This window comes from Microtus ochrogaster, chromosome 21 (assembly GCF_000317375.1).
Source record: "Microtus ochrogaster isolate Prairie Vole_2 chromosome 21, MicOch1.0, whole genome shotgun sequence".
Classification (NCBI taxonomy): Eukaryota; Metazoa; Chordata; class Mammalia; order Rodentia; family Cricetidae; genus Microtus; species Microtus ochrogaster.
This window is the reverse complement of record NC_022022.1, coordinates 30,125,615-30,152,152: the sequence shown is the minus strand read 5'-3', so window position 1 is coordinate 30,152,152 and position 26,538 is coordinate 30,125,615. Positions and strand designations below refer to the sequence as shown.

At 43.9% G+C, this 26,538-nt stretch overlaps 1 protein-coding gene across 2 annotated transcripts in view; it reads left to right on the top strand.

The window, feature by feature from the left end:
- The window catches only part of Nfkb1 (nuclear factor kappa B subunit 1), a 115,232-nt gene that overhangs the window by 39,209 nt on the left and 49,485 nt on the right, over window positions 1–26,538 (top strand). For both annotated transcript variants that reach the window (XM_026784082.1, XM_005357324.3), the window contains exon 6: window positions 1,823–1,921. In XM_026784082.1, the coding sequence (XP_026639883.1) occupies window positions 1,823–1,921 (99 nt within the window). The remainder of the gene's footprint in view (window positions 1–1,822; window positions 1,922–26,538) is intronic.

Sequence of the window (26,538 nt, the reverse complement as noted above, 5' to 3'; positions counted from 1 at the left end):
TTTGAAGAGCTAATATAGTTCCAGAATTCAAATTTTAATTCATTATGTGTGAATATATAAAATGTGAGTAAACATTGTATCTGTTTGCCACCCTGGTTTTTGTTTTTGGTTTTGTCTTGAGATCTAGCTTCAGTGGAAGTTAGGAGGTTGTATCTCAGTCAGACTTTTGACTACATGGATGTATCCTCTCTGAGGTTAATGCCTCATCTTAAGTAAATGGGGTTCCTAAGATCAATATGGGTTGATAGTAAACATTTAACTAGAAATTCGTTCATATTACATATTTTAAAACATCTTATTTTTAGTTTTTTGTTCAATTTTAAAAATTAATTTATTTTTGAGACAACAACACTGTAGTCTTTGCTGACTTCAAATTGGTGGCAATTCCCCTGCCTCTACCTTGCAGCTGTTAAGATTACAGATGTGAGGGGCTGGAGAGATGGCTCAGTGGTTAAGAGCATTGCCTGCTCTTCCAAAGGTCCTGAGTTCAATTCCCGGCAACCACATGGTGGCTCACAACCATCTGTTGTGAGGTCTGGTGCTCTCTTCTGGCGTGTAGACATACACAGACAGAATATTGTATGCATAATAAATAAATAAATATTAAAAAAAAGATTACAGATGTGAGCCACCACACCCAACTCAAAATCATCTTACCAACCTAACAGAGCAATATAAAGTTCCGTCTTTAGAATAAATGCCACTTTGTGTGCATCTAGGAATGCTACATAGTTTCATGTGCTGACGGTTCACATCACGACTGAACAACGCTGATTGCCGTGTCAGGCATCACGCTCTGTAAGGTATGGCAGTGTCCATGCACGTACTTTTTCAGTGCCACAAAGGAATTTTGTGATTCAAGATAAGGAGCTGCTGTGTTAACTTTTTGAGTTAGAAATGCCCTTTTTCTTGGGGGTCTTTTGGACACAGTGTTTTTTCCTAGGTTTGATGGAAATGGATCAAAGCATGATTGGTATTCTTCAGACTATCCAGTTTGTCCAGTTCTTGGTGCTAACTGTCTAATCATATTGTTTTGTATCTCACTGTGCTTTTGAGCCTGGGTCTTGTAGCCTTGTGGCCTCAGACTCACAGACCTCCACACACATCTGTCTCCCAAGTGGTGGCTTAAAGATGTGTACCACCTAGTAGAATTTTAAACTGGAGGTGTGTTTGGATTCTCTCAGTTAGTGGGTCTCCATCTTTGGGTTGGCCAGTTTGCAGTAGCCAGGAGCCAGCAGTTACACACGTCCTTGTGAAGTTTAGAGTCATTAAGTTCAAGTGTTATCCATGCTGGATCCCAATGACATTAATATTCACAAAACTAATCATCTTTTTCTTCCAAGTCTGAGAAGACTGTCCCATTGACAGTGTTGTAGCCCACGGGCCATGTGTTACTCCGAAGCACTTTGTTTTAAAAGCCACACCTGCAGCCTGCCCCAGTTCTGCTGTAATTGAGCAGATAAAGGAACTGCTTCAAGTAATTAGCATAGCTGTTACTGACTAAAGGTGGAGTGGAGAGCTTGGCAGTGGCAGTTTGAGCTGAGAAGGCTGTGTTGAGACAAGAGTAGCACATTGTGTCCACAGCCTTAAACTCTCCATCACCCCGTCTCCACAGAGGAGGCAGTGAGGTGCTGAAGATGGGGGCCTGGCTTCTCCGACCCAGCTTAGTACACAAACACCAGCTGGCATCATGTTCATAATAGCTTCTGGAGAGTAGCTCTCATCTTCATAGTTGTCTTCTATAATTACATATGTTTAGAATCGTGTGTGTAATGTCGTCATTGTTGTTTTTAGTAATTCCTGCTTGTGTTCACCTCCACAGAGGGGATTTCGATTCCGCTATGTGTGTGAAGGCCCATCACATGGCGGGCTCCCTGGTGCCTCTAGTGAGAAGAACAAGAAATCCTACCCTCAGGTCAAAGTAAGTCTGGAGTCCACCACTCTGACTGCCTAGGAGCAGAGCCAGGGAATGCTGCAAATAAATGTGAATGAATAGGATGCTCGTTTGCCCTAAGCAGAAGTGTTTACGTGGTTATTAGAATTTTTAAATTCTCATCTCATAGAAATGACAAACTTTCAATCACCATTAACATCTCCATTTAATTGAAATGGCGCCAACATCAACTAAGGAAAACTCACTGCCTCTCCAGCGATCTTAAAGCTGCCTTTTCAAATCTTGAAGTCTTTAAATTCTATGTCCTCTGTGATGCTTTAGTAAAACTTTGAGCCAGGTGCCATGGTGCGTACCAGTAGTCAGTCCTAGGACTTGGGATGGAAGGGGCTGGAGTATCAGGTGTTCAAGGCCAATCTCAGCTAGATAGAAAGTTTGAGGTCAACCTGGCCTATGTGAGACCCTGTCTTTAAGAAAACCAAACAAACAAAATGTCTTTGCAACAAGTTCCAAATGCTGGGTTTATAAAGATTTCATGACAAAACAGTTGACAGACTATATAGTCATAGAGTATATTATTTTAGGTCATAAATCCAGACCCTAAGTGATGAGCTGAATGGGTTTCAAACAAGCTTCCAACTGCCCGACATAAATGCATGAATACTGCTAGTATAGAGTTCATGAGGTGTTTTAGAGTTTAAATGAGGAACCATGCTTAGGTACACCATAGAGATCCTGACAGGGACCCTGTGCAGCCACTCAGAAGGAGTTCTGTAGCATGTGGAATGGGGGTGAGGTTAGGTGCAATTTCTCAGTCTTTAGCTTCTTACATTGGTGATTTAATTGAGAATATTTTTCTCTAGTTCTGAATTGTTTTGTTTTTCGAGACAGGGTTTCTCTGTGTAGCTTTGGATGAGTTTTTTTATTTTACTAATTCATTGCCATATTTCAGAAACTGATAATGCTTTTGTGGGGAAACAAAAAATTGCAATTGAGTCAATTAGTCATTTATTCAGTAATTCAAGCTTAGACTCACAGTTACCAGAAGTAAGAGTTGCCACTTCAGCCTCTGGCTACCTGCTAGCATTTGTAAACTCAGTTTCTGACCTGGGAAATTGATCTTTGATTTTGCCACCCTAATAGTTTGTTCCTCCTTTTCATACCCTGCTTCCTGGCCCAGGCTTTCCTAGTTTCTTACCGTGTGTCTAAAATAAAGAGCCACCTCATTTTTTATCTTTCCCTTGAAGCTCAACTCCTAGCCTGGATTCTATGAGTCACATTTTCATTTTAAGACTCTTGGCTGTAGTTGGGGAATGAAAGGTATTTTTCTTAGTAAAGGTAATTGGATATAGAAGTACAATGTTTTTAGTTTGCAAAGGCCACAGTTATATTAGACAGTGTTTGTTTAGAGAAATGGAACCGATAGGATAGAGGTGAGTGGATAGATGATTGATTGATTGATTGATTGATTGATTGATTGATTGGAAGGCAGATAGATGATAGAAAGACAAGAAGTCCTACTGTGGGGTGCCTCTAATATGTACCCCAGAATGCTGGTAATATTTCAAGCACAGAAGTCTGAGCACCAGGTGGCTGCTGGGACTCTGAGTGTAGGACCAGCCACCTAAGATCCTGGGAGTGCTAATGCTAGGGTTAGCCTGGCAGTGTAGGGAAGCCTGGAGTTCTGATACGCTGGGAGTGCCGGGGGCAAAAATGGGCAGTGCCCCACATTCTACTGGGGCAGAGGAAGGAGGAGGAAGAGGAATGGAGAAACGATTCTCCCTGGCTTTTCCTTTTAAGGGGTTTCTCCCTGACTGGATGCGTCTGTCCGCAGAGAGGGTAGATCATCCTTCCTCAGTCCAGCACGCTTGCCAGTCTCCTCTGGAAATATGCAGACGCCAGGGCAGGAAGATGCTTTTCCAGCTTCTACATTGTCCTCTGTAGCTGACTCACATCTACACTTATCCCTGAGGACAGTCTGTGGCTTCCAGTCCTTTAGGAGCTGGGCGAGGAAAGCAGAACAGATCACCAGGAAAGAGAATCAATGCTTTCTTCAACATCAGTGATTTAGCATGTGTTTTCATCTATTACATACTCTTGTGATATTTATTAGCGCTGAAGAACTGGGGCTCAGAGTTAGGGCTAGGGCCTCTTTCCCTGCAGCTCCCTGGCCCTCCCATGGAGAGTATGCGCTGCAGTGGGGGCAGGAGCTTACGGACAAGACCTAGAGAAGTGTGGTAAACTAAGTCGGGGAGGATGAGAATTCTGGACAGCAAAGAAGAAACAGGCAGAAGGCATCTGGAGTCAGATCTTGGACTTTCCACCTGTCTCTGTGTGTGTCATATGTGAATATTGTACACATTTATGTGTCCGTGTTTGCGACAGGAAACTGAGCGTCACTTGTCAGCACTGACGCTGATGATGACCACTAAAGGACCAAGGTTAAGGGAAAATTTAGGGTTCTGTGTGGGCCTATTACCTCACATCCCTCCCATAATCCGTCCCCCGAGGTGGGCGCATGCACTCACTGAGAGAAATGACGCTTCCGTAGCCTTGCCCTGTAGGACGTACATTTGTTCAGGCTTACGAGTAAGGTGGCTGGGCCCAGTTCTTTCCTCACCCTCGTCCCCAGCCTCTGTCTCTGTGAACTCAGGCCCTGTTGCCCTGCCCTGCCTCTTCCAGCACCCCCACCCTGCTGTCCCTGGAAGGCTGGCGGTTGATGTGCTATGAAGATGGCAGTGAGGGTTTAAGGGCTATTGAAAGCTTTGGGGACTGGTCATGACTTGGGGCTCCGGGAATCCAGCTGTTCTTATGGAGCTTGTAAAGGCCCATCCTGTTGACTGTTCAGATTGGAGCCTCCCGTTGGCTTTCACACTAACTTGAGGGGGCTCCCAAAGCACGTCCTGTTAGAAGTGCTTAGAACTGTGGCAGATGACTGGGGTGCAAGCTGGGCTCAGACGCCTCTCACTGAGCGCAGTCTTCCCATGCCTTTTCCGCTCTTGATGAGCTGCTCTGGGATTACTTACTCCTGCGTCCTCATGGCTGTGGTTAGCTTTCTCTCCAGACTGAAGCATTCCTTTCACCACCTGTGGTAGCGCTGGCTTGGATTGGGGAATATTCTTTTTTTTTTTAAGCCAATTACTTCACGTTACAAAATGTTTCAAGCATACAAAATTTAAAATGTTATGTAGCAAATACCATATACCAAAACATAAATGTAAAAGATAGTACTATTTTGCCTATTTGCTGTTTGTGTATGCCTTTCTCTGGGTCTCTTTCTCCCTCTCTCTGTGAACTGCAGCATAGCTATGGTAGAAGGCCTGCTCAGTCACTGCTTTGTCCTCCTGCCTTCCACATAGAAAAACCACTCTTCGCATGGCCTTTCTCTGAGATGGCTTTATATTTTACCACATAAGTATGCATTCATAACTAAAATCACTTTCAAGAAAACTACTTTTTACTAGCTTTAACCCAAAGTTTTTTATTATATATGATGGCTCCTCCTTTTCAAACTAAACAAGGGTTAAGACTGACCTGCCTGAAGATTAACACTGATCACTTTGATCCTGTCTGTTCCTTTTTACCAAAGTCTGAATAAAAATGTCTTCAAAAACAGTACAGAATTTACACCAAGCCTCAAAGCAAAAAAGAAAAGAAAAAAATCATATTCAGGGGGAAAGCTAGGGAAAATAAATATGCAAAGTTTAAGGAAGTTTTCTGCTTTTTAAAGACTGAGTAATCCATTGTCTGTCCTAAAGCCCTGCCTTGGGAGTTTGCTGGGCTCTGATTTCTTTGGCGGCTTCTGAGAGGCAGCAGAGCAGTGGAGGCAGCAGAGCCTCTTCTGGACCAAGCCTGTCACTGCCTGTTCCTGACTCAGCAAGGAGTGCCAGGGAAGGCTCACTGCCATCCTTTTCCCGAAAGTGCTGCAGAAAAATTTTAAATCAAAGTGCCCTCCTCAAGCAGGTGGAACAAGGCCAAGAGAAGCAGCTACAGGCGGCCTCAGGAGTGGCTCTGGGTCCTTCTGTGCTGGCCACCCTGTGCAGATTGCACATCGGCATCAGTGTCCTTCCTTTGTAGACTGCAATCTATTTGTAATCATCCAACGCCAGAGCTTGAAACACCGCGGTGCCAGTATGACGGTTGTCATCCCCTTTTGGGCAGCTACTTCACTGCCCTTCCTTCTGGGGTTTTCTGTGCAGGGAAAGGGTGTCCGGGAATGTTTCTGTTAACAACAGCTTTGGCCCCGTCCTCCCCCCACTGTAAAGTCTGCTCTCTTAAGTGCCTCTCACTTCAGAATCCTTAATGGTAAATTTCTGTCAAGATTAATACAGCCTGGGGATCTGCAGTGTGCTTTAGGATATCACATGTCTTTGCATAAGCTCCTTTTCTTTGCACAGGCATGTCTGAATCCGGAGGCTTGCCATCCTAAAGATCTAGCTGGAATAATAATTTTGAATAATTTAGTCTGATACAGTTACCTAACCTGCCAGGGGGAAAGATCACTATAACCAATGGGCGTGCATTCAGAACCTAGGTTGTAGCATTTTTTAGGGTGTCCATTGACGCTCCTGATTTGTTTGCTGTGCTCAAAGAAAAGAGTCACATTCCTAGAGATACGCACCCTGTGCTTTGTAACACACACACACACACACACACACACACACACACACACTTTATTGAAACAAGGGCTTTCTTTATAACTCAAGGTCCATGGATCCTTTCATGGTTTTGGAAAGGTTTGGTACTTGTGAGTTTACACATAGAATTTTATGTAAATTCATGTAGATTTTTAAAACCTTGTATATGTATAAGAATAATGCTGAAGGTATTTGTAGCACGAATTCTAATTGGTTTTAATCATAAAAACCCTGAGTCAGATATAGGGGTAAATGCTGAAAAATCAGAGAAGTAAAGCAGCCAGCCACTAGAAAGATCTTTTATGTCTACCAAGTCCTCAGACCAAAGTAGGCAAGATTCTGGCTCCACGAATCCTCAGACTGAATCCTGAATTCCTGTCTCTTCCCACCTTATGTTCCTTTCTCCAACCAGCCACATCACTTCCCATCTCCACCTCCCTAGGGCTGGGATTAAAGGTATGAGCCACCATTGCCACCATGGCTAACTACTGTGGCTGGCTCTGCACTTTGATCTTCAGGAAAGCTTTATTTGTTAAAGCATAAACAAAATATCACCACAGGTACTGGCTTTTTGACAGCAGCTAATTAAACTGGTCACTGATTTCTCTCTCTCTCTCTCTCTCTCTCTCTCTCTCTCTCTGTCTGTCTCTCTCTCTCTTTCTATAGGATCTTACCATGTAGTGTAGGCTGGCCTCGAACTCACCACCCCACCTCTGCCTCCAGAGTACTGAGGAATCCCAGGTGTGCAGTAACCTTGACTATTTTCCTTCTTTCTTCTTTCATTTCTAAACTATATATTTACATTTTTGCCCACTTTAGGTAAATTGAAGCACTTTGTGTTTCTCAACACGTAATTTAAGGCAGGTGCCCTTCAGTTTTCCAGTCAGTGGAAAAGATGTGAGATTTAGTGCCAACTGCCAGAAAAGGGGAGGTCTCAGTTAGTCATGTGTCTCCACCGCTCTGTCTGTCTGTCTGTCTGTCTGTCTCTCTCCCCGTCTTCCTTCCTTCCCGCTCCTCCCTTCCCCTCTCCCCCAACTCACACCTTTCTTTGATACTGATTAAATATGAAGCCATTTGTGGTTAAAACCAGAAAAGAAAAGAAAATTATTTCAGTAATATTCTCTTAGCATCGTGGTAGATCCTGCACTACAAACAGGTGGTGTCCTCTGTATAACCATCTATATAATTTTTTTTTCTAAGTCACCTAGAAGTTTTACATTTGACTCCCAGAATAATATTGACTTAGGGGATTTTTAAAAATAGCCTTTAAATCAGTGTTACATTAGAAGTTGGAGAATGGTACTCATTGAAGGAACCTTTTGACATAAATCAGAGCAGTGAAAATTAATCCTGAGAATTAGCTAGGTCAGGCTTCTTGGGTTTGCAGGTTGTCTGAATTTCTAGGCCTGGCATGGAGGCCTTTCCTCTCCCATCCCATGTTTCTGTGCATACATGTGTGTTCTCAGCATGACTATTCTTAGAGTCATCTTTGATTGAAGTGGTCTCTGCTTAAAGAAGATTAGTGTATCCACCATTCATCTCAGGAAGCCACATGATGAGGCAAAGTGAACAACTGGGAACCTCGTGGTCCTCAGATGCCTCTAAGTACCTTCTCCATAGTCAGAGAGCCCTCAGTCTTTGGCAGGGATGCTGCTGACTCTCCCAGAGTCCCCATCCTTCCCCTAGGTGGACTCCAGGTCAGAGGCTTCCAAATGATGTCCGTGAACGTTTGGAACGTGTTCTTGAGGTCTAGTGGAGGTTGGCTGGAGGACACATGGAGAATTTCGCTGTCACCTTTGACTGAACAGAGGGACCTCAGGGTAGCTGGCTGTGCTCATTTATACTTCTCCTTCGGTTATCACAGCAACAGAAGTAAGGTCTCCAATCCTCTCATTGTCCATGATGAAGGGGAAGTGTAGAAAAAGCTGAGACACTCTGCCTTTTAGGGATGAGGCCCAGGATTCTTGTGTGAGCAGTGTAATGTGTAATCCCACGCTTCTTAAATAAGAAGGCTCTTGTTAAATATATCACCAAACTAGGGCTGCCATCGGCCTAACTAGCAGTTGTACAAACAAGATAAAAACTGCCATTTCCTCGGGTTTAAATGTGTTGTTACTATTTATTTCTCAATAACGGTAAAGATTGTACTTCTATATACATTATGTAAGTAAATGATTCGCTATAAAACAATGAAAAATTTCAAAGATTTATTGTTAAAAGCTCAAAAATCACTCAGCTATTATAATTTGAATGTACCACACAGATGGCTAGAACTCTTCCGCACATAGAATACTGCTAATTACAATGCTCAGTATTTCTGTCTCCTTAGAGTGTCCTTAGACCTGTAGTTCTGAACCAGAGGTGTGCCTATTCAAAACTGTCCAACTACAGTGATACGTAGGGCCCAGCTCGCATATGTAAAACACGGCGTGCCATCTAGTGGGCCAGGTTTCTGTGGTCATTTCCTGAGGATGTCTGTATTTTATAATGATGATACATGCTAGCATGGCTGAAAAGAAGTCATGTATCTTCAAGGAACAGAATATTATATCACTGTGTTTTTAAATGATAATTGAGAATCTGTGTGACCTGAAAAACTGCTTACGATAGGGTATTGAGACAGGTAGGCTTGCAAGACCTGTGAGGTGGCTCAGCAGGAAATGCGTTTGCCACCGAGACCAACAACATGAGTCTGACACCAGATCCCTGTGGTGAAGGAAAAACGGACTCTTTGAGAGTCGTCCTCAAATCCCCACTTGTACAGTGTGAAGCCAACACTAAGTAATAAATAAATGGAATAAGAAAGACAAACAGGATTCTAAATTACCCCTTCCAATAATTCAGCTGTTAGTCTCTGTGCAGCCTAGACTGAGGCAAGTGTGCACGCTTCAGCTTTATTTACCCATGAAAGAAACTGAACTGGTTGAGTCTGGACTCCTGCTTGAGCGGCTGGACTTTGTTTTTTTGGTTTTTTTTTTTAATTTATTAACTATTTATTAAAGATTTCTGCCTCCTCCCGCCACCGCCTCTCATTTCCCTCCCCCTCCCCCGGTCAAGTCCCCCTCCCTCATCAGCCCAAAGAGCAATCAGGGTTCCCTGCCCTGTGGGAAGTCCAAGGACCACCCACCTCCATCCAGGTCTAGTAAGGTGAGCATCCAAACTGCCTAGGCTCCCACAAAGCCAGTAAGTGCAGTACTGAAAGGAAAGTGCGGTGAGTCAGACTCACCTAGCAGCTCCAGTAGGTGTTAGCTGCAGGCAGGAAGCATAAAGACACACAGCAGCACACACTGATTTCCTCATAAGCCCACGGGGACAAGCCAGGATGGCTCCCAGGCTTCACTCGACAGAAAGCGTTCCTCTCAACTTCTTGAAAGTGTTGGCCTTGTTCAGTTTCCAAAGCCTTGCGAGTGGAGCGGGTAATTCTAACAGAATAAAACACCAAGAGATGTGCCTCCTACAGAAATCCCTCCCCTGTACCAGAGATATAGCAAACCTTTTCCGTAATGTATAATTAGACTTGTAAAAAAGTATGAAGATGTAGGTTACTTGAGGAAGGGAGAGGTAGGTGAGAAAGATCACAGGGAGCATATATGAATATGTCACAATGAAACATGTTTTTGTGTGCAGTTTTCAGAGTGCACACACAGACACATACACGGGAAGACAGAAGGAGAGAGGACTCATGCCATTGAAACGGTGGGGGTGTAGAAGCATGGGAGCTCTTTGTGCACTCTGGAGTCTCCCTGCCCTAGAAGTACCTACCGACCCGAGTCATTCAGAGGCGTGGTTTCTAGTTGCCTCACAGAAATAAAAGATAAGGTTTGGGCCTTTCCTGTCTGAGGTACTGGAACTGAGTCCCCCCTGAAGTCAGGAGTTTCAGTTTCTGTTAGCCGGTGACCTTCAGAGCAATAGTGAAGGGGCAGGTTCCAGCCTGGACCCTGATGAATCAAAAGGTGTGATGTCTCTACAGAGTCAGTTCTGGCTCCTGCAGACACAGAGCTCAAGTTTATGCTCTAGAAACCCCAAGTCTAGAAATGAATAGGGCGAGTCCAGGTCCGGGGATGCCTTCCATCTGGGGCAGGGAGAGACAACATATAACTGTTTGAGGGTGGACTAGATCACAAATAAAAACTATATGCAAGCAAGTCAGTATTTTCATCTGCACACCAGTGAAAAGTAGGAATAAATCCCCAGGATCTTTAGATACCTGAGTTATCAGCTGTTTGATACGTAAGTACAAAATAAGTTAGCTTATACTTAAGAAGATTTGGGAATTGTAACCAGGCCAGGAAGAATGAAGGCCAAGTACATGTTTTTCAAATCATCTATCACTGAAATAGTCTAGACATTGGAAAAATAGTTATCGGATGGGAAGCGGATAGTGAGGTTTCTCGAGGTGGAAGAGAGAGACATAGTGGCTGGGGTGAAGAGCAGCAGGCGTGTATCTGTGGTCCTGGGAGGAGGGAGCATGGCAGCAAATGTGTGCTTCTCCTCCCTGGGTCCAGGCTTGGCGTGCAGTGCTCGGTTTTGTGACAGCCTAGTCAGGGTTTTTAGCACCAACTGAGACGTGGCCTCCAGCGCCGGGTGTAAGGTTGCTCTCTAGATTTGCGTTTATTAGCGGTGTTATTCAGCGTAGCTAAGCCTCAACTTCTTCATCTGTGAAACTGGCATAGAGAACAAAATCTATAGAATATGTGGGTAAATTTCATTTTCAGTCAGCATTAAAATGTAATTACTTCTGTTTAGTTTAAAAATTCATGAAATTGGCAACTATTCCAAAAGCTTGTGTCTAGAGGTAACACCTGATGTTGTAGGAAGCTCACAGGAAACAAGAGGGCAGAAGGAATTGTTAGTTTCTTAGGCTCTCTCCCTGCATCCTGGCAGGCCCTGTACATCTCATTTGTACAACTATTAGATTCATTCCTAGGGTACATAACAAGTAACTGCAATCTGGGTCATTTTAAACAACACGGGTGTATTCTTCCAAAGTTCTGGAGGCTCCAGATCCACAATGAAGCTGCCAGTGGGGTCATACTCCCTCCAAAGGTTTCAGGGAAGAATCAGTTCATGCCTGTTCTGAGTTCTGGGTGGCTGCTGGCTGTCCTTAGCCCCAGCATACAGCTGCCTCTCTGATCTCGGCTTCTCTTCACACGGCTGTTCTTTCTGACTTTGTACCTAAACCTCCCCCTCCTGTCTCTCATCAAGACACCAGCCAGTGTGGTTAGAGACTGCCATATTGTGTAAGGGACCTCTTTTTGACTTCAGTAGAGCCTCTATATGTAAGTGACATCATATGTGAGCTCTGGAGTGGGCATGAATTCGGGAGGCGCTCTTCCTCTCATTGGCTGTAAGCGCCCTCGCACTGGTGAAGCTATGCTCCTGAGGGTATTGCTAGAGGCCATGCCATTCCATGCAGCATTGAGAAAGCAACTCATGTGCCCCTTTGTTACATAGTTAGGTGTTGGAAAACCTTTCGGGTCTGGTGTTTTAAATGTTGTTTTCTAGGCATTTCTGAATTCCTGCAGCATTTCTTTATTGAGTGGATGAAGGGTATGTAATAAATGTTTGGCAGGAGGCCCTTGGTTGTAGCTCATCTGCCAGTTTTCTTCCCACAGTAAATTTCAAGGTACTAGTATGAAGTCAACTGGCTTGCAAAAGTGAGAATTTAACCATCAACTCTGTGAGCTAGTCAACCCATTCCCAGCATACTACTTCAAGATTTCTTTAAACCATTCTTATTTACAAAATCACATCTTGGGTATGAACCCAGTGAACAATAGTTGGATGCAGAGAAGCTGATACATTTTTTCCCATAGGAAGTGGGTTCTATATGCATATGTTACAAAATGTCATTCCCAAAGATTTGCAGGATCTGAGTAAACCCGCTATGTGCTACAGTGGTGACTTCGTCTTATGACAGCTGAGGAGAGCTGTGGTTTAGTGGAGGAAGGCCTTGTTTGAAAGCAAAGCCTCCATCTCATTCCCTGTTGTGCCACTTGCAGTGGGGCAGTTGCTGAAGCTCTTCAAACTTTGTTTATGAGATGAAAATAGAAACAACTACTTTGCAGGAGTTGTGTGCAATTAAATGAAAAACCAACAAGCTGGCATTGTCCCTGGCACATGTGTGGCTTTAAATCCTCATTTGGGACAAGTGTGTAGGCTTAATAAAAAGCTATGAAGGTGCCTGTTATTTCCTTAGGAGAAGTTAACACTAGAATGATCTCCATGTGTAGAAGGTAGCCAGCAGGTTTTCTTGTTTTTTGGTTTTGTTTTGTTTTGTTTGTTTGTTTGTTTGTTTGTTTTTGGTTTTTCGAGACCGGGTTTCTCTGTAGCCTTGGAGCCTGTCCTGGAACTAGCTCTTGTAGACTAGGCTGGCCCTGAACTCACAGAGATCTGCCTGCCTTTGTCTCCCAAGTGCTGGGATTAAAGGCTTGCACACCACTGTCGGCCTCCAGCAGTTACCTGTACAGCGAACAAGTGGTCAGTGTGCAGGGAGAATCGTCTAAGGGAGCACTGTTCCTCCATAGTGGAGCTAACGGAGGCACTGGACTGCACTGGACTGCACGCGTGTCCACTCCTGCTTGCTCCTCCCCAGCCTACTCCTCTGCAGCCAGGACAGCCACACCTAGTCTTGTCTAGACACCCAATCTTAGGCATGGCACCAACCTTTTACTGGTTAAAACTGGCTTTTCTGCCTCAGTTTCTAAGCCCATTTGAATCTTCCAATTGCAAAATACAATTAAAAAAAAGAATACTAGAAAGGTTTAAGCAAAATGGTCATTATTTTAAAAACTCATAGTTCTAAAGGAAGATTTAGTAAGCACCAAACTCCACCGTACTTTCTGATGGAGGAAAGTCATTGGTTAATTAAATAAAAAAGCTGCTTTCCCTGATAGGTTAAAACATAGGTGGGAGGAGTAAACAGAACAGAACTCTGGGAGGAAGAGGAAGTGAGCTCAGAGACTCAACAGCTCTCCTCTCGGGGGCAGAGGCCTCAGAGAGACACGATGCTCCACTCTTGCAGGCAGAGGCGAGAGCTCTGCTCTCTGAGGCACACGCGATGAAGCTCCGACCCAGGATGGACGTAGGCTAGAATCTCCCTGGTAAGCCACCTTGTGGGCTACAGCAGATTATTAGAGATGGGCTAGTCCAGGTGCGAGAGTTAGCCTAGAAGAGGCTAGATAGAAATGGCCAAGCAGTGATTAAAAGAATACAGTGTCCGTGTAATTATTTCGGGTAAAGCTAGCCTTGTGGGCAGCGGGGTGCTGGGGACGCAGCCCCGCCGCTCATATTACAACACTCCTCTAAAGACCAGCACAGCCAAGGCTCACTGAGAGGAGCCTGAGTTTCCCCAAAAGCTGACATCAAAGCTTACATTCCCCACCTGGCCATCCCTAGGCCACTGCTGATCTGAGTTTAGAACCACCTGTCCTACAGGTAGCAGTGACTGTGTGACTGAGATGGGAGTGCTACAGCCATTGCCACACTTTGGCCCTGATCCTGGAATTGGGGTCAGCCGCTGACAATGAGCATGTGGAAGAAATTGAATTTGTGGATCACCAAGCAAAGATCTGCGTACTAGTAAAGTATAGAGAATCCAAAGACACAAGTGTCAATTAATTCTTCTGTTAATGGACACTTCTGTTCTAGTCTATGATCAGCCTAAAATCTCCCAACTCTTAATTCCTAAAGTGGTGCAATCCTGGGTTGTTCTTTTGAAGAATGGCTGCTCCATGCCACTCCCAGTGTGAAACTTTTGTTTAAAAATAAACCAAAAAATTGTTATTTACAAATATCACTTGCATTTAATAAAATTTCACAAAACAAATGTGCAATGAAGAGTAAGTGCCCCTCTGTCCAAGATTCCTTTCTTCCCGAGGGAGAAGACTGTTAGGAACTTCTTGAGTGCGCCCCCAAACCTCCCCTGCATTTACAGTTCACCATGTGTCCTTATGGCTGCCAGCACTTTCACACAGCACATCCAATGCATGTAGGCGTGAGCACAAAGCTCATGCTGCACACGTGTTCTGCTCATCTATAAAAACATCCATTGCTGATCTTAAACATTCTGCAGTATCCCCCAAAGACCTCTCAGAAAGTAAGATTGCACGAATAGCAGCACAGCCAGATGCAGATGCAGACCCGTCCCCTTAACTGTGTAACTGTGAGCCGCCTTCTCTGTGCCCCTGTAGGACTAGCATAAGAACCGCTCCATACCTCAGAATGTTGTTGGGAATATTAAATGAATGAGTGTTGCGAAGGGCCGTGTCTGCCCCAGGGAAGTGCTCTGATGGGTTTTCATACCATTCTACTCTGTCGAGGCTGTGTGGCTTTCCGTGGCTCACAGGCAGCTTCTCCTAGCCGTTTGGGACATGCAGTCTTTTTCATGTCCCAGTCTGCCTTCTCAGTAATCCTGACTGACAGTAAGTTCTGACTTATCCTAAGGTCTCTGCTGCTTTGGAATGTTACATCATTGAGATAGTGCTTGAAAAAAGATTTATGTATCTTTATTTTATGTGTATGAGTGTTTTGCCTACATGTATGTGCCTCATATGTGTGCAGTGCCCATGGAGGCCAGAAGAGGGCGTTGGGACCCCTGAAACTGGAGTTACAGTTGGCTGTGAGCAGCCACGTAGGTTTGTTATAAGACCAGTGAGTGTTTTTAACCACTGAGCCATTTCTTCAGCTCAGATATAAGATTTTTTAAAAAAAAATGCATATTTTTTTTGAGACAGGGTCTTACTATGTAGCCCTAACTGGCCATGAACTCACTATATAGATAATGGTGAACTTGAACTCACAGGTGCTTGCCTTCTTCTGCCTCCCAAGTGCTGAGATTTAAATGAGATTAAATTGTATGTGCCACCATGCTCAGTCCTTTTCTATTATAATATTTGTATTCCTTAGAAATTCATAAAGTATATTGTGATTATATTCACTCCTTCATACTCCCTAACTTCCCCAGATCCACCCTCCCCCTTCTCACCCCCTCCCATTTTCTTTTCTTTTCTTTTTCTATTTTGACCCACCATGTCCAATTCGAGCAGCCCGAGTACTCATGGATGTCATTCACATTTTCTTTTCATAACTGGCATTCCATGCATTGGGAGGTCAGAGGATGGCTTTGCAGAGTCTCTCTTGGGTACCACTGTGGTGAGTACTCCAGCCTCGCCGGCCCTCTGCCTGCCTCTCTCTGCAGGTGTGCTGCATTGCAGAGGTGCACCACCGCTCAGAGTTTCTACCTGCGTTCCAGGGACCACACCCACGTTACCAGGTGTGCACAGATAGTGCTTTTTACCGGTGAGCCTCACTGCGGCCCTGAATTCTGATTTTTTTTTAACATGACTTTATTTTTACTCTTTGTTGGGTCATTTATTTCTTGCCTGTTTGATGATATAGTTTTCAATGTGGTGACGCCTTCAGGAAGTCTGCCCTGATTGTTCCCGTCCACCAGCTCACTTGGGTGAGTTCTTAGGTTCCTTCCTCATGGGCGCCTGCCCGGTGGCATGTCTGTCATACTGGCTCACTTCCTCGTCTCTAGGCCTTACTTCTTGAGGACAAGACCCATGTCTTACTAGTTGTCCTACAGGGAGATCTACAGGAAATATTTTGCTAAATTAAATTTCTTTTCATTCTTTGGGTACTCAGTTATTGCTCCAGTTAGTAATAGAAATACTCAATTGGTAATGGATGTAAGAAGACACAAAGTCTTACTGAGCTCCTGTTGCAAAACCTTTTTGAGCTCTGACAGGAAAGTGTTATTATCCCAGTTTTTCGTCGGGTTTGATGAACACTTGGACAAAATCAGCTTGTCTTTCTGCCTTGCCTCTCCTGGCTTTCTGTATCTTCTGATTACTTTCTCCACTTGGTTGACTTCATCATTTGGATATCTGGTAGACTTACCAGGTTCAAAGGTGAATTCTTAATTCCCCACTTGAAGTCTTCCATTCTTAGAAGTGGAATTCCCCCAGTTTCTCAGACCAAAAGGTCTTGGAGTTGTTCTTAACCCTTCTCTCCTGAGCTCTATTTAAAATCTATCCTACTGGCTATACCTTCAAACTGTTTTGAATCCAGTTGCTTGTTTCCACCTCCACTCCTTAAGCCCTGGCATAAACCACCATCTACCTTCTAATGGTTTCAGTATCCATGGGTGAGTCTTTTCTCAATCAAATATTACTAATTGATTACAAATTTGGGGTTTTCTGTTTCTGCCGATTATTTTATATTTTTTGTTAGTTGGCACTTAACTTTTCCACTTTTCAAATTAGTTTTCTCTTCATGCTCAATATTTTTAATACAGTTTAAACATTCCTAATTCGAAAATACAAAATCAAAAATGCTCTGAAAGGGACAGAGAGAAATGGCTCAATGGGGTAAAACACTCATCATACAGGCCTGAAGACCCGAGTTCGAATCCCCAGATCCCACTTTACAGCTGGATGCAGAACAGTATTGCGTGGCTATCATTCCAGTGCTCCTACAGAGAGATGGGAGGTGGGCACAGGAGAGTCCCTGGGAACTCATGGGCCAGGTAGCCCATGTAGGCCAGTAGGGGTTGGGAGGAGAGAAAGACAGAAACAGACAGACAGACCTGTCTCAAATAAGATGGGAGTTCAGATTTTTAGAAACACCCAAACTGTAAAGTTGATACAAATATTTCAAAATTGAAAAGTTTCAAAATCTGAAGCGTGTTTGATCTAAGCACATCAGATAAATACAGTTTTGGTTTTCTGGGTCATTCCGGGCACCATGTACCATTTCTGCCATTATTTATTGTGATGTTAAAATTGTACTAGTCATCAACAGTGGAAGTCTCATGTCCTTTAGACATGGGTCTATCCGCTGTGAACGTTCCTGGCATGGTCTAGAATCATCAACCGGAATAGTACTTTCTGTGGTTACATTTTTCTCTTAAGTTATAGGGTTAGATTCTTTTGTTTATGTTGAATTTTAGGAACCTTCCTATTCCTACTGACTTTATTTTTGAATGGTGGTATTTATTAGCCTCTCATACCATTTCATGTGCAGAAGACAAACTGGACCCTTTAGAAATTATTGTAAAATCAGTTGGTTTTGTTATCCTTTAATCAGAGTCTTGACTAATTGGTTATTTTAGAATCCTAACCCAGTAAACTCACTGTGCTCCGTCTCAGTTTTGGACCCCCATGTTCTTCCTCACATACATAAATCGCTTGCTAGGCGTGGTGCTGGCTCTGCTGTCGCACACATGAATGAGATTATTCCTCTGTCCTAGGATCACAGGGAGTAGACAAGCAGCAGATAGGTATGAGATGGTATTGGGGTGTTTCCTGGGAATTTTCGGAGCATGCTCTGCAGTCGGTGTGTGTGTGTGTGTGTGTGTGTGTGTGTGTGTGTGTGTGTGTGCGCGCGCGCGCCTGGGGTGGATGGAGGTCCCCTTACTGGAATGCACTCAGCTCTATAGTCATTCTGCATCTCTAATGATGGAATGCCAGAGGCACACCGAATGGTGTGCTTTTCACGCTGGATGTCAGAGAGATAGGCACATCACACCATGCCTGCCTCACTGCCTCTGCATAAGACACCTAGCATGCTGAGATGATGGAAAGAGACTGGCCGTGCCTGTTTTGGCCCTTCAGAGGCTAGCAGCATCTTCTGAGCTGGTGATGTCATCATGGAGAGATCAGCCCCAGGCATTGTTCCTAACCATTTCAATATATGCTTAGCCTCGACGTCTTTAAGGTTCTTATCAATTTTTTGATAAGAAGTGATAGATAACAATTCTTTAGATTCAAATTAATTTTGAAAGCTGGAGCAAACTGCCAAATTCTTAAGCCTTGATGTTGAACAGAGACACACAGAGCAGAATGGTGGATCAGCAGCAGAACATGCAGAGAGCATGTTGTTGATACACTCAGCATGTTCCTGCAAGGGCTGCAGCTGCCAAACAAGTCACTCCTCATCAGGCGACATTAGTGGAAACATAGTGTATAAGCCCCAAGACGTGGTGGTCTCCCACCTACGCTGGTGAAAGATCTGATATGCGTGTAACGTGCTGAGCAGAGCGTAGCCATCAGCTGAGTGGATTCAGATCAGGCTGGCGGAGTGACTGCGCTCGAGCCTTCCTCGTGTGAGAAGCAATTGTAGAGCCTGGGGATATTTCCGGCTTACAGGATAGTCTTGTTGCCCTCAAGTACTTGAATAGTTGTCATGGGAGAAGATAGAACGTGCCCTGTCGCCACGGTGAGCTGAAGTCCCAGAAGACACGGGTTTCATGGGAGTCACAGCTCACCCAGGACAGAGTGAACTTGCTGTCACCGCAGTGGCTCAGAACTGTCCTGAAAGACTACAGAAGGAAGGAAGGCTGGGCGGACCTGAGCTCTACAGTTGGAAAATAAATATATATATATATATATATATATATATATATATATATACCTCTAGAAAGATTTTTCCTTAATAAATCATAACTTTAAAACAAGATTTGGCTAATCAAAATTACAGGAAGTTATACTTTTCTGATAGATAAGCAAAAACCATAGATGCTGGTATCTTGTTGGCCCATTGTCTCCAAGGCTCAAAGGGCATGGCTTACTTCTTACACTGTGTGTCAGTTTATTAACAATGGCTGAACAGTTTAGGTACAACATGAAAGGGCTTGGTTTGGATTGGTCCAGAAAGACCAGGTATAGCGTGATGCCGTTTTTGTGAATCACCTGCTGACGTTCTACTCGAAATCAATAGAAGTTTGGTGTTTCCCCCTCCTGTTTTGTTTACATCATGCTGTGCAGAGCACGCACTGCTTTGGTTAACCTCAGTCTGACACTCTGGTTGTCATTTCTCTTTTGCCATGCTCCTGTCTGGGGGCGTAACACAGCCCATGGAGTGTCGCCAAGAAGCAAAGCAAAATTTCCCAGGTCTACTTGCTTGTAATTCTCCGTCTTTCATAGGGGTTTTCCGCAGGAAGTGGCAAAGATTGCAGTGCGCTTTGTCTTGTGTACTTTCCTCCCACTTTTCTTCTTCCCCAGTGCCCTCCTGTCCCTCGTATTGCGGCCCTATTTACCATGGAACAAACCAAATTCTACTCAGATCAGGGCCCTGACTTCTGGCCGTCAGTTAAAGCCTGGTTGCTTCTCTATAGTGGACTTCTATGGCGGTGGTAGGGTTAGTTTTCTAACTAAGAAAACATCCAGACAGGGGCTAGAGAGATGGCTCCACAGTTAAGAGTACACACTGCTCTTGAGGGCCCAGGTTCAGTTCCCAGCACCCACATCAGGCAGCTCACAACTACCTGTAACTCCAGCACCAAGGGATCCAACATACTCTTCTGGCCTCTGTGGGTAGTTGCACGACTGTGCACATACTCACCACAGTCACACGTATATACAGAATTTAAAATAAAATCTTAAAATATTAAGAGATATATACCCGGAGAGTGATTATATGCCTCTAAGAAAAAATAAATAAATCAGTGATATTTAATAACAAATAAATTTGGACATTATAGAATCAAAAATATTCCTAATTATCCCAAATTAAGTTGGGATCAAAATCATTTTAAGGGCTGTTCGGAGAGATGGTTCAGTGGCTAAGAGCTCTTAACTGCTCTTGCAGAGGACCCAAGTTCAGCTCCCAGAACTGACATGACGGCTCACAACCATTTGTAACTCCAGGAGATCTGATACCCTCTTCTGGCCTCTGCGAGCACCAGGCACATGTATGGTACACATATATCCAGGGGAAATACTTATATACAAACTATATATATATATATATATAAATATATATATATATAACTAAAATAAATTTTAAACTATCATTTTAAGATAATGCTAGAAATTTTTCATGAATCATCTCTGTTTTCAGGAAATAAACAGGTCAGTGAATTAAATTTTTGTTTTGAACTTACTTTACCCAATGTGTTTTAGACTGCTTAATTTTTAAGTTTATAGAGATTTTTTAAAAAATTTGTTTAAAATAGCTTTATATTATTTTATTTGCTTGTTGTGTTCCCCACCCCCATGATCACATTGCTGACATCCCCAGTATTGTCAGTTCTGAGCTACCCAAGGGAGAACCTTCAGCAGAGTCATGGAGAATAAATACATTGAGTACCTAGTCTCAGCCTTGATGGAAAACGTTGAAATCATTGCCTAACATAAAGGTTTTTCTTTGTCTCTAAATTTTGATTTTCCATGCTATCAGAGGCCCCCTTGACACAGGTAATTTGAGTGTTGATTGTTTGTTTTCTCGGTTTGTAATTGTGGTTAAATGTATTTAAAACAGTCAGTTTTAAAGCTGTTTTCGTGGTCAGGGTTTTTTCCAACTCAAATTCTGTGTTGTCAGACCTTTTTTTCCCTTCTGTTTTAGATTTGTGACTGGTGACCATTGTCCTATATGTCTTACATATATAGTTTAGGGAGCCATAGCATTTTAAAGCTATGACTGTGGCCTAGAAATTTTACAAAGGAAGCGTTCAGAGACCAAAGTGATTGCTGATTCAAAGAAAATTACAGCAGTAACTAGGGACGTAGACCTCCACAAGTCACTGAATTAATCTAAATGTTCTTACCTGAAAATTTGCAGATTCCTAGCCAGACCTTTAAAAAAAACTATATGTGTGTGTATTTATATAGACATATATGTATATAGTGTATATATGTACATATATCTATACATATACGTGTGTATGTGTATATATTTTTTACTTAAAACTAAGTAAAGCTTCCTAAGTGTGTGTGTGTGTGTGTGTGTGTGTGTGTGTGTGTGTGTGTTCAGAGTGGAGAGTTAAATATTTTTGAGACAGGTAAGCTTTGGTAAGTTTCTCCTGACAGGAAATACAAAATGCATCTGCCATAGACAGACTACTTCTCCCTTTGTACCAAACGGAGATTTTGTAGCATTCTGTAAGTTTGAGAATGACAGTTCAGACTTTTTATAAACACCCCTGTTGTTTTCTTCAGTCCTGAAATCACAGTTTAAAGCAGGGCAAAGCTTCCTAATTTTGTACTCCTAGATGTTTTTGAGTTGGAAACATAAAGGAACATGTGAAGCTGGGGTGGCCTCGTGTGGGAGGATGGCTCCTGTGTCCGGAGCAAGGGAAGCCTGCCTCCTGTGCTGCCCTGCTGGGCCTTGCTGACTGTGAGCTGCCTCCAAGTGACAGGTCTGTGGCCCTCCACCCAGTCTCACTTCTGTTTTATCTGGAACCTGCTCTAATCACGTCCCACCCAGATGCCACTTTGACCAGGCCCTAGCACAATCAGGATGTTGTTTCCCAGGGGTGAATTTGTGAGACTTGAAGATGCTTGAGCATCTCTGCTGCTAGTCTCCCCATAAATGAGTTACATCTGCAAGTAGAACGCCTTAATGGAGTACAAGAGTTTCAAAAAAAAAAAAAATCCTCTTTGGAATTTCAGTGCCAAGTTCAGTGAAGTTCTTAAATTTCAGTTTCCAGCCAAAGAGCGAGAACGGTTTCACAAGCTGTTGGCTTTGTGCTCTCACCTTTGCCAGCACTTTCCAGATCCTGCGAATCAGATTAATGAGATGAGGCTGCCTAGAGGGCCCCTTCCAGCAGCCATAGTCAGGGATCCTAGGAACCGATGTCAGCTCCACTCCCTCCTGCCTTACTCATCCCTCAGATCTTTTAACAAACCATTTCCAGAAGCCACTGGTGCCGCATCTCTGAGATGCAGTGAGGTCCTCCCGACTGTTGTCCTTGCTGCTCTGTGCTGGCTAGCGGCTGCGTGAGAAAGGCCTCAGTGCAACCGTTTTGTTTTGGTTTTCACTAAATGCATACGTGATCTTATGGCTCTAAAGTAAGGTAGGTCCATGTGAGCCGCCATTCAGAGTATCTACAGGAGGATTCCTGTCCAGGATTGGGGTGCTATCTTAAAGAACGGTAGGCATTTGAAAGCGTCCATCTAGCTCAAGAAAACAGAACCTGCCAAAAAATCAACAGGCTCAGAAAAAGAAATCTCACAGGTTGGACAGGAATAGTGAGAAATTCACTACAGCAAAGTGTCCTTAAAATATTTTTTAAGGACAAGTAAAAATATTTTTAGAATGAAATAATAGAGACAAGTTGTGTAAGAAGCTAGACTGTATTTTATTTAAGAAAATAGAAACACATACTATTATGTCTTGTGTTTCAGGTGCATAAACTAGTAGCTGTTGCAAAAGGGTCCCAGGATGGAAAGGCCCAGGGATGGCAGTTAGAAGAATTTTGTAGTTCCTCATGAGTTAGACTTAGGTTTTAAGCTAAGATGGGTAAACTAAGGCAGTGAGAACAGAGGAAAGGGGGGAGTGCAGGGGGAGGGGGCGGTGCCCTTGCTCTGAAATTTGGCAGTTAAGATATCATAGGAGACAAAATGAGAAGCAGAGCACTCCCACGTGGTAAGAAGGTTTTGGTACAGCCGGTCTGTTTAACAGGAGGCAGTGTAGGTTTGGGAAGAAAGGTCCAGCCTGGGGCATGTTGGTTGGTAAACCTGCTGATAGCTGGAAATGTCAGACATGCTCATGACGGTGGTGAGAACATTGGTTTTGGTTTTGGCTTTATGGGGTGTTTTTGTTTAGGGTGTGTGCGTGCCTCTGCACACTTGTGTATGAATACAGGTGTCCAAGGAGACCAGATCACATTGGGGCCAGTATTACAGGTGGTTGTGAGCCTCTCAAACCAACATGGCACTAAGAACCAAATTCGGATCTTTTGCAAGAGTAGTCTGTGCTCTTAACCACTGAGCCATCTCTCCAACCCATAGATATTAATTTAGTATCATATGGAGTTAATAATTCAAACCATAGTGGATGAATATCAAAAAGAGACCAGAGACTAAGAACCAAGAACCAGTGCTTGTTGAGACTGCTCCTGGGGTGGGGGGTGAGTGGGTGGGAAGGGCAAGCAGCCAGTGGTGTAGGAGAAGGGAGGTCAGGTCAGAAGAGGGGCTGAGCTTCCAAGGTCGTCAGTGGGGTAATAATAAGTGACTAATAGGTCTGGAAACTTGAAGTCAGTCACAGCCTTTAAGCAGGTTTCATTTGAAGACTAATAGAATTAGTTAGGTTTCAGACAGCTTCAATTTGAGGTTCTTCTTGATAACTAGAGATGTTCTTGAACAGTTGATAGAGAATGGCATATGAGCTAGTGTGAGAAGTGCCTTAACCTTTCTCGCTGGCTTATAGAAACATCAAATGAAAAAAAATGGTTCTGTTTTCTTGGAGTAGCACAAGACCCCATGTGTTTGAATAAGTGATGGCCTTTGTACTTAACATCATCAAGAAAGGGCTGCTGTCTTTAGAATAAGGAAGAAGAGGGTATGTGTCCGTAACTAAGGGAAAGGTCCTTCAGATCCTTCCTGGGGTAGGGAGTAATTCAGAGAGATCTAGAATAAACATTGAGCGTAAAAACAAGATCACTGTTCCTGGAAAAAGGAACAGACACAGTTCTCTGAATTGGTGACAAGAGCCCTGAGCGTCAGTGACAGAAAGGAAAAGGCATTTGGGGGAAAGCTTGCATGCAGAGACTTCGCATTAGAGCCCAGAAAACCCCAGCAGCAGCTATCTGTGAGGGCAAGGGGAGATAAAGGACGATTATTCTGCCTCAAGAACTATACCAAGCAACTTAAGTGATCTGTCTCCTTTTAATACTTGTGAAAACCCAGAGACTATGTTCTCATGTTCACATTTTTCATATGAAAAGAAGTCAAAAGTTACTAACTTTCCCAGGGTCTGGTATCAGCTGGTAATGGAGGGTCTGCGATTCAGATCCAGCCAGTCTGCCCCCAATGCCTGTGTTTTTGCTGCATGAGATTCCACTAGTTTGAGGTCTTGGAGGTACAGCCCTGTGTCACATCAGGATGAGATCTTTTGGGGGAGGTTCATCCATCCACAGAGAAGGACCCTCTGTTCTGAGGAGTTGTGAGGCCGAGGAATTGGGGTGGAACAACAGTGGGGACCCTGCAAGTGTGGGGGAAATAGCAGAATCAGCGGAAGGAGACGTATGAGGCAGGTGCAGGGGAGAGGAGGCCTCGGGCCTGCAGCAGGCTGCTGACAGGGCTTGGGGAGCAAAGGGCTAGCCTGGTCTTAAGGGAAGCACTCGCCCTGCCTTGATTTTCCCAGTGATGATGACTGAACAGTCAATTTCCCACTGCTGCTGGGATTCCTAGAGATTTCAGTACCAACTTCCAGTCTAGTAACAAGACCAGAGTCCCTGGCTAGACCCAGGCTAATGTTGTACTCTGGTATGTAATGATCACATTCTAGCTCAAGAAGCTTCTTGAGAGCGTGTATTAGGATCCAGGCATTGTTAAAGGCAAAAGAAAAATTAGCACTTTAATTTCTTCCCACCTAATACAAGTCTTAATATTTTAGTAATTTCTCTTCGCTAAATAGCATTTTAATACTATCTCAATTGTTAGTTATATACCTAATAACAAGATAATATAACAGGAATTATTCCAGACACTAAGGAGTAGAAAGGATAAAAGAAAAAAAAATGCTCCCGTTCCTGTAGTTTACCATTCTTTTGAAGGGGTGAAGGGATTTCAAGACAGATTTCCCTCTGTAGTCCCTGCCTGACCTGGAACTCTCTCTGTAGACCAGACTGGCAGCAGACTCAGAGATCCGCCTGCCTCTGCCTCCTGAGTGCTGGGATTACAGGCGTGTGCTACCAATGCCCAGCAGCACCACTGTCTTTCTAATGGAGAAGACAGGACATTATTAATATAGGAAACATGATGGTATTTAACATACAGAGAAAAGGGCTGGAGAGATGACTCAGCAGTTAAGAGCATTGGCTGCTCTTCCAGAGGTCCAGAGTTCAGCTCAGGTAGTTCACAACCTGAACTATAGTCCCATGGATCTGATGCCCTTTTCTGGTGTGCAGATGTAGATGAAGACAAAACATCCGTATACATGAGTAAACAGAGTAAACAGACAGGGTGAAGTAGGGAGAAGAGCAGCAGGTGGAGTGAGAAGAGTTTAGGTAGAGGAAGTCCCAAGGAACACTCGCCCAAGGAAAGAGTGCGCAGAGCCTGCAGGTAGCAGGAGGTAGCAGAGTGTCTCAGCAGACCACACAAGGCCAGAAGCTCTCTACTGGGAGCTCACCTGGAAAGTTCCAGAACAGCAGAGTCTGGTGTGGCTGCATTGGAAATAGAAGAAACAGGGTCCAAGAGGAAATGGGGATCAGATTCCCCAGCCCTGGGGCCTCTTCAACTGCTGTAAAGGCTTTTTGAGAATAGAGACATCCAGCTGCTTTTGTTTGTCTTGGTTTTAACGTGGGAATTGTAAGCATGCATACATGGAATTACATAATGAGCCCCTGTGCTAATCATTAATCACTCAATTTCAACCATCTTCACTTTTGGAATTTTGAGCAGAGGAATGATGAGACTTAGCAGGACCTGACTTGAACAAAATCCCTCGGCACAGATCCCAAAGGGGTGGGCTCCCAGCCAGAGTGGCCCCAGAGATGCTGAGGGTGATTGAATCCTGGGCTGCTTTTGACCGTCTCACTTGATATTATTTTCTAATTTCTTGACAGAGCATGTAGTAGAGTAAAAAGAGTAAAACAATAAAAAGAAACGATACCAGAGAACACTATTATACACTTAATTTTCTATTTAAAATGCTCCTGCTGGCAAGAGGCTGGCTGAGGTGAGTGCTTCTGACATTGTTTGTCCACCAATTACACACTGCATCCGTACATTCTTTTGCGGTCATGGATTATTAAAGCCACAAAAGGTGGGGATTTGTCACGTGTTAGCAAAGCTCAGGACTTCCCTGCACCTGAGGTTCTCAGGGAAGCCTCACCTCTAGACATTTATGTTTTATGTGATGAAATTAAAAATTAAAGGGAAAAGCACAAAGAAAAACGGAAGGCCCAGGTCAAGGTATGATGATATGAAACTTTCAGAGCAGGGCAGTGTGTGAGTACAGGGGTCGTCCACCCTCAGAGCAGGGCTGTGTGCAGGTAGAGGGGTCCCCCACCCTCAGAGCAGGGCTGTGTGCAGGTAGAGGGGTCCCCCCCCTCAGAGCAGG